The 16,403-nt window shown below is 49.2% G+C and overlaps 1 protein-coding gene across 6 annotated transcripts in view; it reads right to left on the reverse strand.

Annotated features, from left to right (window-relative positions):
* Positions 1-11,240, reverse strand: part of AFDN (afadin, adherens junction formation factor) — a 128,824-nt gene extending 117,584 nt beyond the window's left edge. For 3 of the 6 annotated variants that reach the window (XM_021085815.1, XM_021085803.1, XM_021085787.1), the window contains exon 1: positions 11,109-11,240. In XM_021085815.1, coding sequence (XP_020941474.1) covers positions 11,109-11,213 — 105 coding nt within the window. In that variant the 5' untranslated portion in view covers positions 11,214-11,240. The remainder of the gene's footprint in view (positions 1-11,108) is intronic. The other 3 variants (XM_021085839.1, XM_021085843.1, XM_021085831.1) reach the window with 2 other exon arrangements.

The raw sequence follows: 16,403 nt of genomic DNA on the forward strand, positions 1-16,403 counted from the left end.
TGCCTACCAACCACGGACCTACCAACCACAAAAACTGCCAACCACAGACCTACCAACCACAAAAACTACCAACCACGGACCTACTCAACCACATGCCTACCAACCACAAAAACTACCAACCACATGCCTACCAACCATGGACCTACCAACCACAAAAACTGCCAACCACAGACCTACCAACCACAGACCTACCAACCACAAAAACTACCAACCACGGACCTACTCAACCACATGCCTACCAACCACAAAAACTACCAACCACATGCCTACCAACCATGGACCTACCAACCACAAAAACTGCCAACCACAGACCTACCAACCACAGGCCTACCAACCACAAAAACTACCAAACACAGACACAGGCCTACCAACCACAGAATCACCTGTCTCAAAGATAAGAGACAGACAGGGTTCTAAAAAGTCAAATATATATACACACTCACATATACAAAAACATACGTACATATGCACATAAGGTTTCATTATATCATGCCTGCGGGTCTTCCTTAAAAAGCTCCAAATTGTTCTATTTATAAGTTACTTTCCTACAAAACTTCCAAACACAGCTTTCATTGCAGTGATCTTAATCTTCAAACCCTCACGGTGGTTAAGAGAAGGTTCTAGAGCCATACTACCTGGGTTCAGACCTCTGCTCCCCAGCTTACTAGCTGTAAACCCTTGAGCAAGTCACTCAACCTTGCGGTGTTTGTTTCCTCACCCACAATGAGACGAGCACAAGCATCCACCTCACAGGACTGCAGGAAGGACCAGGGGAGGGGACGCGTGCAAAGCGCTGGCACGAACATCAGGCCTAAGACACCACGCCGTCACGAAGCGTTGAGAATTACAATTACTGTCAGATAAACCCACGTAGCTTTTAAAAACTGGATTCCAGACAGACAGATGGCTGAGTGAGACAATAATCTTAATAACGCGATTACTAACATAATATGATCCACTGGTTAAAATGCAAATAACTAATAACCAAACACAACTAAATATATACGTACGCCTCAAGCATTTCCAAATATTCTAAAATAAGCATATTATTTTTTCTTCTTTTCTAATGACCACACTCACAGCATATGAAAGTTCCGGCACCAGGGACTGAACATGAGCCTCAGCTACGGCAATACCAGGTCCTTAACCCCCTGTGCTGGGCTGGGCATCCAACCCGTGCTTCTGCAGCCGCCCAAGCCACTGCAGTCGGCCAGCAGGAACTCCAGCGTGTTGTTCTCTTAACTGAAAAAAACAAAGACATCATGCAGAACCTCACCGCAGTGAGGTCAGATCCACTAACTCCTGCAGGCCTAAGACTTCAAGAACATACCTCGAAAATAAGGCCGTAAAGTAACATCATGTGTGTGTTTAATGCTGTTGAGATGTACCGGTCTTCACTGCACTGTCCTCGACATTCCCAAAGGAACGATGTCACGAAGGCAGTAGAAAATCATTTAAAAAACCCTGCAAGTTTGGGCATAAAACACATTAACTGTACTAAGAACGCAACAAGGCCACTTTTGCTAAACTCGAATTAAAAACACTGTCCATGGCGCTCCGGGCAGGCTCCACCTCTGAAAAGGCAGAGGCTCAGTGATGCACACAGGATTCTTTTTTTTTTTTTTTTTTTTTTTTGTCTTTTTGCTATTTCTTTGGGCCGCTCCCGCGGCATATGGAGGTTCCCAGGCTAGGGGTCGAATCGGAGCTATAGCTGCTGGCCTACGCCAGAGCCACAGCAACGCGGGATCCGAGCCGTGTCTGCAACCTACACCACAGCTCACAGCAACGCTGGATCCTTAACCCACTGAGCGAGGCCAGGGATTGAACCTGCAACCTCATGGTTCCTAGTCAGATTTGTTTCCACTGTGCCACGACGGGAACTCCCGCACACAGGAATTCTTGACAACTTCACTGTCTTCAGCAGTTTAGCTTTCTTACCTGCATTTTTTAAATTACTCTGGTAAATTAAAACGAGATGTCTGTTAACACACATGTCTCACTAAGAGGTTATAAACAGTGTATCTCCAGAATAATTTAGTAACATTATCCAGAAAAAGGGACTCGTCCCCAAGACTTCAAAGTGAACCTACGTCTATACCCGCAAACGAACACAACACGCCTGGTGCAAAAGAAGCTCCCACTGAGCAGACAAATCAGCCTTAAACACTGCTGACCTTAAACATCAGTTCGATATTCTAATATTTTCTTTAACCACATGCACTTTTAGGAGTAATACACCCATGCACTGTCGAGGACTCTTAAGGCCCCACCCGGTACGTGGCCACTTTCAGAATACAAACGTCTGCGCTCCAGGTCTCGCTCTCGGGAGATGTGTTAGTGCTGAGGGCAAGCAAACCCCAAAGAGCAGCAGACAACACCCTCACACAGTCAGGGGCTGGCACAACTAGAGCCACGCCGGAGGACAGACAAGCGCCAGAAGACGTGAGCCCGTATCAGACAACACACCGGCCTCCCCGGCTGCCTGCAATACCAGACGCCACTGCTGTGAGCCAGAAACTGGCCCAGGAGGAAGCGGCCTAGGTCACAGCCCGAGTGACTCAGCTGCGTCTTCGGCTAGGCTGTGGTCAGCACCCTCTAACAACAAAGAGGTAAGATGCTGACATCTTACTACTGGTGACTAAAAATTAAAATATAGGTATTTACAAATAAAAATGAGCAAATACATACTATGTACAGTATATGCTGAAATCTACCTTTCTATAACATCTTAAATGTTGCATAGCTGTTCATTTTACAGCCCTAGTTGGAAAACACCATGAATGCAGACTTTAATACCGACCTTAGACTATATCCTCAATCAGCTCAAACCAAAACTCTTAAAACCAATCACTAAACACTCTAGGGCAGCAGCTCACAAACTGCAATTCAGGAATCCCTGGAGTCCCCTCAGACCCTTTCAGGGCAACTGCTAGGTAGAACCCTTTTCACACTAATACTCAGGCATACCAGCCTCTTCCTAGTGTCACCAGTTACCCTGGCAGGTGAGAAGGAACGATGGAGAAACCCGATGGCACGTGGCCCCAAACCACAGCAGCGGCACTCAACTGTACAAACAGTCAGTGCGCTTTTCACTGCTCTGCAGTCACAGTCAAAAAGGGGGGAGGCGGTCTCACTGGATGTCTTTGATGGGGAGCTCCTTGGTGGTCCAGGGGTTAGGATTTGGTGCTTTCACTGCTTCCGCCCAGGTTCGATCCCTGGTCTAGGAACTGAGATCCCACCTCAAGCTGCTGCATGCCAAGGCCAAAAGGGGGGGGGGGGTAGAGAAAAAAACAAAGATTGTATTAAACTTGGACTCTTAACAATGTCTGTTCAATATTCTACTTGCCAAAGTCTAATTCTACTTAGGGAGTTCCCACTGTGGTGCAGTGGGTTAAGAACCTGACTGCAGCAGCTTGGGTGGCTGCTGACACATGGTTGGATCCCTAGCCCAGCGCAGTGGGTTAAGGACCCAGCATTGCCACAGCTGTGGCGTAGGTTTCCGCTGCAGCTCAGATTTGATCCCTGGTCTGGGAACGTCCATGCCTCAGGTGTGGCCAAATAATAAAATTTAATTTAAATAAGAAAAATTTTTAAAAAGAGCTCCTACTTGGGCCACCTGTCAAAGCTGGACGGCTCTCAGGAGAGGCGCTGGTGCAGCTGTGTCACCGTGAGCTCAAGAGGCCGCCACGTCTACCTGGAGGGCGGCTGACACGCTGGCCACTCAGGTCTGGACCCCTGGCAGGCCGTCCTTGAGAAACGACGAGGAGAGCCGGGACCTCCAAGCGCCGCCTACGGCAGGGCTGCCAGGAAGCAAAGCTGAGCCCTGACGGCAGCACCATCCCGGAAAACGCGACGTCACTGCTGACTGAGTGTGACAGCTTCCCGCCACGACGACGACGTTTCTCGTCGGGGACATGAACAAGGGTGGTGCTTCTGCGTTGTTTAAAGACATGATCGACACTCGGAACTTCCGCGCAACTCAGTGAAGCCCTGCTCTCCAGACGGTCCGTGCCGCCCTGGGTACACGACCCACTCCAAGCGCAGGGCAGCCAAACGGGTCTCAGCCCCGGGGTGTGAAAACCACTCAACAGCATCTTCCAAGGGAGAGCTGGGGCCAGAAATGAACCTAAGGGACTCCAGCTCAAACTGGAAACCTTCACAGAACTGGTTCTTACTTTTATCACCAATGCCTCTTAAAAATAATCACCCCAGGTATCTGCCAACACAAAAACTCACTGAAGTGAAAAATAGGCGATATAACACGACCTGAGAACACACTGAGGAGCTCAGGCAAAATCACGGTGTATCGTAAATGTGCGTAAAATCATGGTAGATTTTATTTATTTATTTTTATCTTTTTTTAGGGCTGCACCCACGGCATATGGAAGTTTCCAGGCTAGGGGTCGACTCACTGCAGTTGCGCCGGCCTACGCCACAGCCACAGCAACGTGGGATCCGAGCCGCATCTGTGACCTATGTCACAGCTCATGGCAATGCCGGATACTTAACCCACGGAGCGGGGCCAGGGATCGAACCCTTGTCCTCAAGGATACTAGTCGGGTTCGTTACGGCTGAGCTACGACGGGAACTCCCAAATCATGGTAGATTTTAGAAGCACTTTTCTAGAAGTCTGGAGCAGTCAGAAATTTATTCAGATGAGTATCAATAGCCACCTAAAATAATGTATCTGAGAGACACCTTCCCAATGTAGAGGAAGTGACGCGTTTTAAGAATACAGTGGTTTTAAACATTTGACCGTGTCCAACGTGACCGCTGCGCCCACTGCATCTTCTCGACTGAACACATGGAACTAGATCCCATGCAAGGCCAAGAGGGGGTCAAAACGGCCACCCCAAGTCTCAGTACCGAAAGCTGACAACAGCAGCACAAAGGGAAAGGACAAGGTAGAAACTGTGCTGGTTCTCCTGTAAAATCAGAAGATAAAAAGAGTAACAGGAAGGTCATTGCTCAAAGTACCACTATTAGCGAAAAGGCGTCAAGAGAAAATACATTCTTTAAAGGAACAAATGGTTTAAATTTGCAAAGAACAAACGTCTTATTTTCCTTTAACAGAACATATGTGAAATTAAGCAACAAGGACCTATAAGCTGTGATTCTGGGTAAAAAAAAAAAAAAAACCAACTAGACTGCTGTTAACTAGCAAACTAGTCAAACAACAGTAATGAATGAGCATTTTTTTCACGGATCTTTGATTTTCAGGGTCAGACTCTGCTCCGCCACAAAAAACAAGGACACTCTCCGGTGGAGTTTTAGGAAGCAAGGCAAGACCTCTCATTCGGAAAGACCTGTCCCCGTGCGGCTGTCCCACCACAGACGGCGGCAGAGCCAGACAACAGCGACACGTCCTCTTCCGTCCAGGTGGCTTCCGTCCAACCCAGGAGGAAGATGCCTTTAAAAGCATCAAGAAAATGGCTGACACCTTGTGACAACGGCCCTGTCCAGCCCGTCAGGTTGGGGAAGTTCGGGGCTTCAGAAATGGAAAAAGCAACGTGAGCACGGTGGCCTGCGCACACACCCAGAGGCCCCCCGGCGCACACCCGAGTCCCGGTCAGGCCTGACGATGGACCCCACGTGGTGACGCCAACCAGGAGGCAGCGAGGACACTCAGAAGGCAGAGCCTGCTGTGTGCATTCAGCCTAAAAACAGGACAATGCAAACGAGAGCCACTGAAGGTCATGTCTTTTTTTTTTTTTTTTTTAGGGCCACACCCACAGCATATGGAAGCTCCCAGACGAGGAGTCGAATCAGAGCTACAGCTGCCGGCCTTCACCACAGCCACAGCAATGCCAGATCCGAGCTGCGTCTGTCACCTGCACCACAGCTCATGGCAACCCAGGATCCTTAACCCACTGAGCAAGGCCAGGGATCGAACCTGCATCCTCACGGATACAAGTCAGATTGGTTTTCTGCTGAGCCACGATGGGAACTCCCATGTCTTATTTTCTGTAAGCCACACAACTTAATTTTCCTTAACATTAAATCTTTTGAGTAAAAACTGAGAAACGTGGCTGTATCCCAGCTCTGGTCAACCACTCAATCTCAGGTCCTCCACGCAACGTCATTCATGACTCACGATATACAACTGCAAGCATGAAACTCGTACTATCCTTACCTTTTGGAACCAGCTTACCGGGGCAACACTCGGCTGGCTTTCACACGGGAACCACTGCCACGTGTGCTCACTTCACCCTCGTGAAGCCCCTCGCTGTCTCAATTACACGGCGGCACGGCTGCGGCCCATCGCGCGCCAAGACGGTGAGCGGGGTTTCCTATTCTTCCGACTGCCAGGACAAAACCTCGCCCAGATGACCCGGGACGGACAAGCCAATTCCCACGCGCCCCCCAGCTCAGCCTGCTCTATCCAGACCCCATCTGTGACTGCAGCTGTGGAGGAAACCCTTCTGCTGTCGCACGAAGATGCCCACCGCTGACAGGCCCGCACCTACTGTCAACCCCACCGACTGGAAGCCACCAGTGAATGGGCAGGCCTGCCAGCCTGTCGGTATCCACCAACACACCAGGACAGGTCCAGACCTGGGAAGGGGTCTGCGGGATTTGCCACACTGCCCAGTAGCTACTTACAAATGCAAATGTGTTTGATCACTGCCCTAGGCGTCTTCAAGGCAGCTATGTCCTAAATACAAACAGCCAGGAAACGAACGGCAGAACTCTGGACAAAAATCAACAGACGCTACCGCCCCTGAAAATAGTTTTCGATTAAGAGAGGTCAGTTTCGTTTTATGCGCCATAAATATCACTCACACATCCATGTTATGCAGACTAAAAGACAGCAGGCTCGTATCAAAACAACTGCCGTATGATGTAGTAGCACTTGGACATCACAGCCAAGTTCACGTCTCACAGAATGTTTATAAACAAATTCACCTGCGCCACCAGAATAATAACCAGCCGCTTTACACAATTTACCTGTTCAATTAAGTCCTTAAAGACACATCCCTAAACCCTTTTCTCTTAGGCACCCCACCAGTGTGGTACCTAATCATGATCCTTTGTGAATCAGATTTTTCTCAAGAACATGAAAGAACCACTCCTTCCACTTACTGGTCAAAGTAAGAGAGCCCTGGAAAGGCCTGGCGCTGCGCCACTGGCGCCCAGTAAGCCCACGCGGAGCAGAGCAGACAGGAGAGCCAGCTGAAGCTCGCGCAGAGGCGGTTCCATCTGAAGGTAGCAGCGCAGGACAGGGCCTTTGCTTCACACTCCCAAGCACACACCCACACAGAGAGAAACCTTCGCCACGGCGCCCAGGAAAAGAAAACCCATTTTTTTTCAAGGCTATAAGAAACAGAAACACCTATAAATACTAAAAACACGTCACTGGCAATCGCCTATCTCATCACACAAGTCACCAGCAAAAAGATCTTCTAAAGCGCGATCATACAGCTGCTGCTTTCAAAAGAGTTTCAGACAGTTAGGCTGCCGCTAAGGCCCAGTTACAACCTAAGCAGCAGCCACACACAGACTTGGCTCTAAGCCGTGCAATGACGCCCGCCTCACCCAGGACGTCCTACTCCACCTCTGCCGACAAGCCACCAGTTATTTTTCACGCACACCTCTGGGTAACATGAGTCACCGCTTCATTCCTCAAGATTAAGCGCAGTAGTAAAATACAGCATTTTACCGCTAATAAAGAATATATGGGTGTCCACACAGATTTTTTCCCATCAATGCAAAAGAAGAAGGCAATGAATTCAACAAGAAATAAACAAAACAAATGACTTTAAGAAATGTCTCATAAAGTGACTTAGTCAACTACCTAGCAAGGTTTTTGCATTCAGGTGTAAACTTGATGCAAAAGAATAAGACATGAAAACATAAGTCTTTAATAGCCTAGTAGATAATTCCACTGAGTTTTTAAAAAGCATGGAGCCCGTTTTGCCAGGAATAAAACTGTACCCCAAGAAAGCCACGCTCAGTTATCCTTTGCACAAAATATTTATTGAGCATGCACCCCATGATAGACATAAAACGATAAAACTCGAGGCTCTCGCCTTCACGTGATCAGGGTGGGAGAGACAAACCAATGACCACAAGTGGAGGAAGTTAAACAACAGAAGACCAGAAAACAACAAGAGACCTGGGGGTGACCAGACACGCTCTTTTCAGAGGAGGCAACGAGATTAACGACAAGCATTCTGCCATAATAAAGAATTAGAAATCCCTAAAAGAAATAAAGAGTTAAAAAAAAAAAAAAAAAAAGGACAGGCAGGACTAAAATGCTCTTGGATGCATGTCGTATATTATAGGCTATAGTTTTCCACAGTTGTCAAGATATTAATTCAGCTTAACATCAATCTCCTGGTGACAAAATATCAACTTTAAGAATATCAACTCTCGTTTTCAATTCCAAGGGATCTAGGATCCAAAATGAGGAAGGGGCTGAAAAACATACAATGATAAAACAGAACTTCCTGGGCTGACAAACACACAAGGATAAAATAGAACTTCCTCTTACTTTGGAAGCCCTGTCTTTTCTACACACAAAGGTGAATACGAAGCAAACGTGACCAAGGGGATTTTAAACCATATTCTAATTTTCACTAAAAGTGGATGTAACCCAAAAAGCCAAGTTTATTATCTCCCTAAGCACAGAAACCACAGATCAGTGGTTATCAAGGCTGCCTGAAACCACCAACCACAAATGACTGATATGAGTTGATAATAGATACTGATCACTGTACCCCCCAAAAAAGCAATCAAAAGAAAACCACCCACAGCTATACTTATGTACATACATAAAAAAGATTATCCAAATATATAATGCTTAAATTGTATTCTTACAAACTGAATTCTGCAGTAAATGTGTTCAACATTTATCAAATATAATAAAGGCCAGTATAACACTTAAATCCCTTTAAAAAACTAAGGAAAATGATTTGTGACAAATAGAGTAAAAACTCATTTTTTCAAACATTAAAAAATTTCAGACAAAAAAGTGTAGCTAGAAATTGAAACCGCTGGCCTTGATATATTGGTTTAGAGAATTAACTTGAGTTTAAACCCACATCACAATTAAAGATACGTGCTAAAAGTAAAGCTTAAATTTCCCAGACCACAACAAACTTAACAGCACGCAAAGGTTCTCCAGAAAACAAAAAGCAAAGTGTGAACTAGGTACTGGACAACGTAACGGCTAAGACAAATAACACGGACGTTTGAGAAAAACAACTTGTTTCATTACGAAAGGCTTTCTGACACAACCCTGGAGAATCATTTCTAAAAATATTATATATGTATTTACGAGTGGGAGGGAGAAATTATTTCATATTACACTAAATGAAATAGTCATTTTCAAAAAATGTCCTTCAACCCCTGCTTTGCTTCAACACGTATGGACAGCAACTTTTCACCCATGGAATAACTAGGTGAATAACAGTCCAGTTTTATTTCAATAATTACTCATGTATCTAAGAAAATAGAGGTTTCAATCGAGTGTTTAAAAATAGAATTTAATGAAATCCATGAACTCTAAGCCATTTCTGATTCAGGATTTTTAAATGCCAACTGAACTTAAAATCCCAAAATGTAAACTGAATTAGCTATTACTAAACTGAAAAATAAATTTCTTTTATCAACCAGACTTGGGAATCTCTGAAAAAACAATTACAAATAGTTCCATTCAAACAAAAAAAAAAACACAAAACAACTAAGTACCAAAATAACATTTTACATCTGAATTTTTTAAACCAGAGATACGAAAAATGAACTCATTATTCTGAAAAGACAACATAATCCTGAAGGCTAAATTACTGCATGTCACCTTTCAAAAGACACGCTAATAAGCCTATGAATGAACACTTAACGACTTATTATTAATGTGCTTACCAGCATCTAACTCATAAAATCATCAGAGATGATGAGTGGTGAATCAGGAGTAACTTATGATCAGTGTTCAAACTGGCAACCTGAACCTAGCACTTTGCATTAGCATTCCACCGAGGATTAAGATGAATGGCTTTGCCCAGGAAGGCAGGAGAAATGGAATCTTTGCCACTACAGGCAAAATTTTACTTTACATCCAGAAAGTAAAAGTCAACCTTATTCAAAACACAAACTGGGGTTTAATCAGAAAAGGGATTAAATTTCATGAGACAGCTCAAATGTGCAAACAGGACTGGTGTCCAAAAGCTGACATTTTAGTAAATATACTGAGTTACCCATGAGAACAAGTCAGAAATAGGCGCTATCAAAATGATTCCCCAAGAGAACATAAATCCTGTGTAAGGTGTATGTCGTGCAGGCACCACCTCCACCTGAGAGGAAGCAAGCCCCGCACGTTCACTAGGACCGGCCTGCCGGGTCTCCCCAGGAGCCTCACCTCCACGCTGCTCCCACTGCCCTCCCGTCCCAGCCGACGGGGAGGAAACCTGTTTTTTCCTTTTTTTTCCCAACTGTTCGGGACTCTCTCGGCAGCTTTGCTATAAACAACTACCATTGTCCCAGGCCTGGAGCAAGTGCGATTTCCTCCTTTTCTCAGGAGCACGCCCAGGACCGGCCACCCCCGGGGGCAGCGCCGCCGGCGGGGGCCCGAGGCCACCGCGCCAGTCCCCGACCCAGCCCCCGACCCAGCCCCCGGCCCTGCCCAGCCCCCCGGGCCCCCCGGCCCTGCCCCCGGCCCGGCCCCAGGCTCAGGCCAGCACCACCCGCGCCCAGCCCCCACCCCCGCCCGCGGCCCCCTCCCCCAGCCCCTCCCCTCCCGGGGCCCGGGCCGCCGCGGGCGCGCGCACGGCCGGCGCGGGGAGGGGCGCTCGCCCGTCCACCTGAGCGCAGGCAGCGAATGGGAGGCAACCTTCTTTCCCCCGGAGTTCAATTCCGGGCTGCGTTATCGGCAAACCCGCACAATTGGAACAACTTTGCCGACGTTTACTTGGCGCTCGCGGCCCGCCGCCCCCCGGGCCCCCACTGCGGCCGAGCGCCGCGGGCACATGCTCGCTCGCCCAGCGACAAAGGTCCGCGGGCCGGGCCGGCGGGCGGGAGACCACCGGGCCCCGCCCCGCCCCGCCCCCCCCCCCGCCGCCGGGGCGCAGGTGACCGGGCCCGCGCGGGGGGCGTCGCGGAGGCCGCGCTACCTCGGTGGGCTGGCTGATCTCGAACAGGTCCAGCCGGTTGGCGTTCCAGTGCTGGATGATGTCGGCCAGCTTCCGCCGCTCCTCGTCGCGGGCGCCCGCCGACATCCTCCGGCCGCGCGGGGCCCGGGGTCGGGGGCCCGGGTCGGGCGGGGGGCCGCGCGCCCGGGCTCCGTGGGCCCGGCTCGCCGCTCGGCCGCCTCGGCCCGGCTGCCCGCGCCCCGCTCGGCGCGCCGGCTCCGCGGCCCCGGCCCGGCCGCCTCAGCTCTCGGCTCCGCGGGCTCCTCAGCCGCCGCCTCCGGCCCCGCTCCGGCCGCCGCGGCCCCGCGCCTCAGCCGCCGCCGCCGCCGCCGGCCCGCCCCGCGTCAGCCCGCCGGCCGGTGTGCGCCCCGAGCGCCCGCCCGCACGCGCCGCCGCCCCGCCCGCCGTGCGCGCCCCCGCGCCCGCGCGCCCGCGCCCGCACCTCCGGCCTCCGCTAGGTGCTGCTGCGCCCGCCCGCGCGCCGGGCGCCCGGCCGCCGGCGCCCGGGCCGGCGCGCGCGGGCGGGGCTGGGTCGCGACGGGCCGTTCCGGGTCCGACCGGTGGGCCGGGTTCGGATGGAGCCAGGTGCGGGCGGGCGGTGCGGGTCCCACCGGTGGGCCGGGTTCGCACGGAACCAGGTTCGGCTGGGCGGTACCGGGTCCGACCGGTGGGCGGGGTTCCGACGACAGAACTGGGTCTGGCCAGTGGGCGGGGTCGGGCGGGCGGTACGGGTCCGACCGGTGGGCGGGGTTCAGATGGAACCAGGTTCGGGCGGGCGGTACGGGTCCGACCAGTGGGCGGGGTTCCGACGGGCAGAACTGGGTCTGGCCAGTGGGCGGGGCTCGGGCGGGCGCTACTGGGTCCGACCGGCAGACCGGGTTCGGGCGAGCTTGCTGGGCGGGCCGGCAGTGCGGGAGGGAGGGGACGCGGCGAGCCCCTTGGGGTGCCGACCGCCCCGCACCCCGCGGTCCGGCGCGGGCTCCGGTCCGTCCCTTCCGAGGAGCGCGCGTCATCGCTGCGGGTGTGGACTGGGGATCGTGCAGCGCCCCCGGCCGGGTGCCGGGCCCCGCGCCGCGCGTGCTTCTCCCGCAGTGTCGGGTCGGCAAGGCCGCCTCGCCGTGTGTCTCCTTGCAGAGGGTCCGCGAGCGCCCCACGGACTCGAGGCAGCACAAAGTTGCAGCCATGGGTCCCTTGAGGCGCCTCTGGGCGCAGGGAGATGCTGCCTCCGCCGCCTGACAGCCTCCGAGTGTCCTGGTGCCTGTGCAGACCTAAGGTTCATTTCCGTAGCAAGTTTGGTCCGTTTAGGAGTATTTATTTCATGAGGTGTTTTTTCTTTGATTGCCTCACCCCCAAAAATACTGGCTGCAGAACACCTGCCAGCAGCAGACTGTTTCTCCATGCGTTGCGCGCTCGGTAGGGCCGAGTCTCCTACGTTATTTGTGATGCGTAGTCACCAAAAGCCTTCATCTTTGAAATACCACAGCTAAGCAATGAAAATAGTGAGCCCTTCCTTGACAAAGCCGCTTTATTTTTGTCATGACTCTGTCTTTTCCAGCATGGAGAAGATTTTTCTCTCCACCAATTGGATCTCTTCTTTTCTGGGAAAGACCAGAGAATTGTGCCGACCCTGCTGGGTTTTGTCTTCAGCCCTCGTTTCTGCGGCGGAGAGCAGTACAGCTTCATAAGGCGGCTTTTCAGCAGAGAAGCCTGCGGTGTTGAACCAGTGCCACGGGGGGCGGGGGAGGGGGGGAGATTCTTCAATAGAGCTCGTCTTCTTTCTCAAAATTAAAGTGGTGACTTGCAGAAAAGCATATGTGTATAAACGACACGTCCATGTTCTGACATTCTGTTCCTTTAGGGCTTTTAGTTCCTGTGCTTCTATAGAGACTGAAGTTGGTTTTTGTTTTTTTTTTGGTTTGTTGGTTTGTTTGTTGTGGGGAACGTCGCCCTGTCCATACAGCTCAGAACTGTCTAGCTAGGTCGCACACATGCCACGTGGGTTGTCAGCCATAGTGTCAGCTGAATTGTAACAGTAAGAGCTTTATTCCTGATGATGCTATTACCAAGAATGACTTGTCTCTTAGAGCAAAGAATTTAGTTTTGCGAAGATGGCAACTAGATGGCTGATAGCCAGAGCAAGTACCTGTGGAAAATTTAATATTGCTGGATGATAAACATGAGCTCCCTGCAGTGTTATTTTTGTAATAAAAATATGTAGCCTACCTGAAATGCCTACCCTATGATGCAGGACACAGAGAAGGCTCTAAGTCGGTGTTAATTATTACTGTTTTTCTGACTCATTAAAAACCCCTGTTTGTGGAGTTCCCGTCGTGGCGCAGTGGTTAACGAATCCGACTAGGAACCATGAGGTTGCAGGTTCGGTCCCTGCCCTTGCTCAGTGGGTTAAGGATCCGGCGTTGCCGTGAGCTGTGGTGTAGGTTGCAGCCTCGGCTCGGATCCCGAGTTGCTGTGGCTCTGGCGTAGGCCGGTGGCTACAGCTCCGATTCAACCCCTAGCCTGGGAACCTCCATATGCCGCGGGAGCGGCCCAAGAAATAGCAACAACAACAACAACAAAGACAAAAAGACAAAAATAAATAAATAAATAAAAACCCCTGTTTGTGTTACACGTGAGTGGTGTAGGGAGTATACAGTTTGTAACAGCTCTCAGCCAACGTTCGTTTATTGACAAAGGTTTAAAAGCCATAGGCTCCCGATGATTCTTCAATCATGAAGAGCCTTGGAACCGGTATATATTTAGGCCATGAACATTTTCAAGCCAACAAATTCTTCTGCTAATTGTTGTTGTTCAAGCCCCCAGGAAAATGTGCTGAGATGTGTGTTAGTTTTGACACCACATGAGAAGAATAATAAGTAGGCATGCCATCCATCTTCTATCCTCAGTGCACCGTGAGTGCTGCTACATTTCGGGAATCGTATGTAAGTGCTCTTCCAGAAATGCTGTGTAAAGATCAAGTCGGGTGGGATTTATTGTCGACCCTGCCATATAGACAGAGAAACTGAGATGTGGGCTGAGGCGAAACTGAAGGTGAACGAAGCTGCAGTGGCTGAGGTTGAAGCGATTTTTAAAATTGATTTTCCAATTTATATATTTAACTTCTGGTTTTCTTTTTAAAAAGTATTATTTTGAGTTATACTGTTAAGAAAATTAAGAGCTCCTGTTTAAACCAGCATTGGAGTTCCCGTCGTGGCACAGCGGAAACAAATCGGACTAGGAACCATGAGGTTGCAGGTTCGATCCCTGGCCTCCTTCGGTGGGTTAAGGATCCCATGTTGCCTCGAGTTGTGGTGTAGGTCGCAGACACGGCTCGGATCTGATGCTGTGGCTGTGGTGTAGTCCAGCGGCAACAGCTCCAATTAGACCCCTAGCCTGGGAACCTCCATATGCCACTGGTGCAGCCCTAAAAAGACAAAAAAACAAAAACAAAAAAACAATCAGCATTGATCTACATATAGTTCTAAATATCTCTAAACCTTGGGGTTCCCATTGTGGCTCAGCTCTAACAAACCTGACTGATATCCATGAGGACTCAGTTCAATCCCTGGCCTCGCTCAGTAGGTTAAGGATCCAGTGTTGGTGTGAGCTGTGGTGCAGTTTGCAGATGCAGCGTGGATCCTGCATGGTTGTGGCTGTGGCGTAGGCTGGCAGCTACAGCTCTGATTCGGCCCCCACTCTTAGCCTGGGGCCTTCCGTGTGTCACAGATGCTGCCCTTAAAAAAAAAAAAAAAAAAAAAAAAGTCTCTAAAACTTCAGTCTACTTAAAACCTTTCAGTATCATGTAATGGGAATAAATATATAAGAACTAACAAATAATGATAATTTTAAAATATATTCTGCAATACTATGAAAACCAGGTTCTGAGAGCAAGCAAATGAAATAAACCTTGTCCTTGCCCCATCACAGGCTCTGGGACCAGAAAATGTCAGGGAAGTTATCAGAAGCTCAACCATCTGAGAAGGAAAAAGTGAAACAAATGTATCAACTGTGTGTAACTGTGCCAACTACATTTAGTGACCTGTAGGCCATTTTCTAGCCACTGATAGATTTCATGTTTCAGTATATTAACCCAATTTTTAAATACTCCATCTTGTAACTGTGAAAAGCATCGTATAAACCCTTCTACTAGATATATCAATTTAGAGGATGGTGTTTAAGCAAAAATTAAAGTAAAGAGGTATAATAATGGTTCAAAAAGGAGAATTTCTAAAAGAGACTATCTTCCTGAGTAGCCTAAGCAAGTGTAAATGAATTTAGTTAGTTAATCTAGACAGTTGAATAACCAAACTCTTCCTTTGCCCAACCCATAGCTAGAAAGGTCAGGGTGGTTAATTGTGTTTTTAAAAGAAAGAGGATTAAGTTTCAAGAATAAGGAGAGTCTGTGCTACTTTACTGCATAAATGGAGAACTGTGTCTTTAAATTCCTCTTTATTCTATTCCAGAATTCCTGATGTTTAGTTCAGTTTGGGGTTACCTAAATAGAATTCTCTGGAAACAAGATTTCAGAGAAAGTAGAGATAGAAAAAGCCCTTAAAAACAGGAATTTAATCTTACTTGTTTAAAAAAGATATATTACTAACTCAGAAATACTTCTATGGTAAAACGTGTTCTCTAGCTGTTTATAACCTAAAATAATGCTGGGAGGGAAAAAAGCCAGATCTTAAACAGATAAGATATTTACACTGAATACAAAGAAACTAGCCCATGGAAATTCCCATTGTGGCTGGGGGTTGCAAACCCAACTAGTATCCACGAAGATGCGATGCGGTTAGGTCCCTGGCCTCCGTCAGTGAGTTAAGGATCCAGTGTTGCCACAAGCTTCAGTGTAGGTCACATATGTGGCTCGCATCCCACATGGCTGGGGCTATGGTGTAGGCCGGCAGCTGCAGCTCTGATTTGACCCCTGCCTGGGAACTTCCATATGCCGTAGGTACGGCCCTGAAGGGAAAAAAAAGAAAAGAGCCTGTGTGTGTGTATCAGACGGTGTCTGAGTTCTGTGTTTGTGTCTGCGTGTGTGTCTCTGTGGATCTGTGCTTGTATGAGTTCGTGTGTGTGTGTCGTGTGTTAAAGGACGCATGTGTCAGATGGGGTCTCTGTTGTGCATGTGTGTGTGTGAAGTCTAGGGGGAGAATTATACCCACGGACACAGGTCACTTCCCTTTTAATGTGTGGAAAAACCTCTTGATGTTCCCTTGTTTTGGTGGAAGGCCCCTGGTGGCCGGGACGCGTTGGTTTCAGATTCTGTCCGTCTCCCAGCAC

This window comes from Sus scrofa, chromosome 1 (assembly GCF_000003025.6).
Source record: "Sus scrofa isolate TJ Tabasco breed Duroc chromosome 1, Sscrofa11.1, whole genome shotgun sequence".
Taxonomy (NCBI): Eukaryota; Metazoa; Chordata; class Mammalia; order Artiodactyla; family Suidae; genus Sus; species Sus scrofa.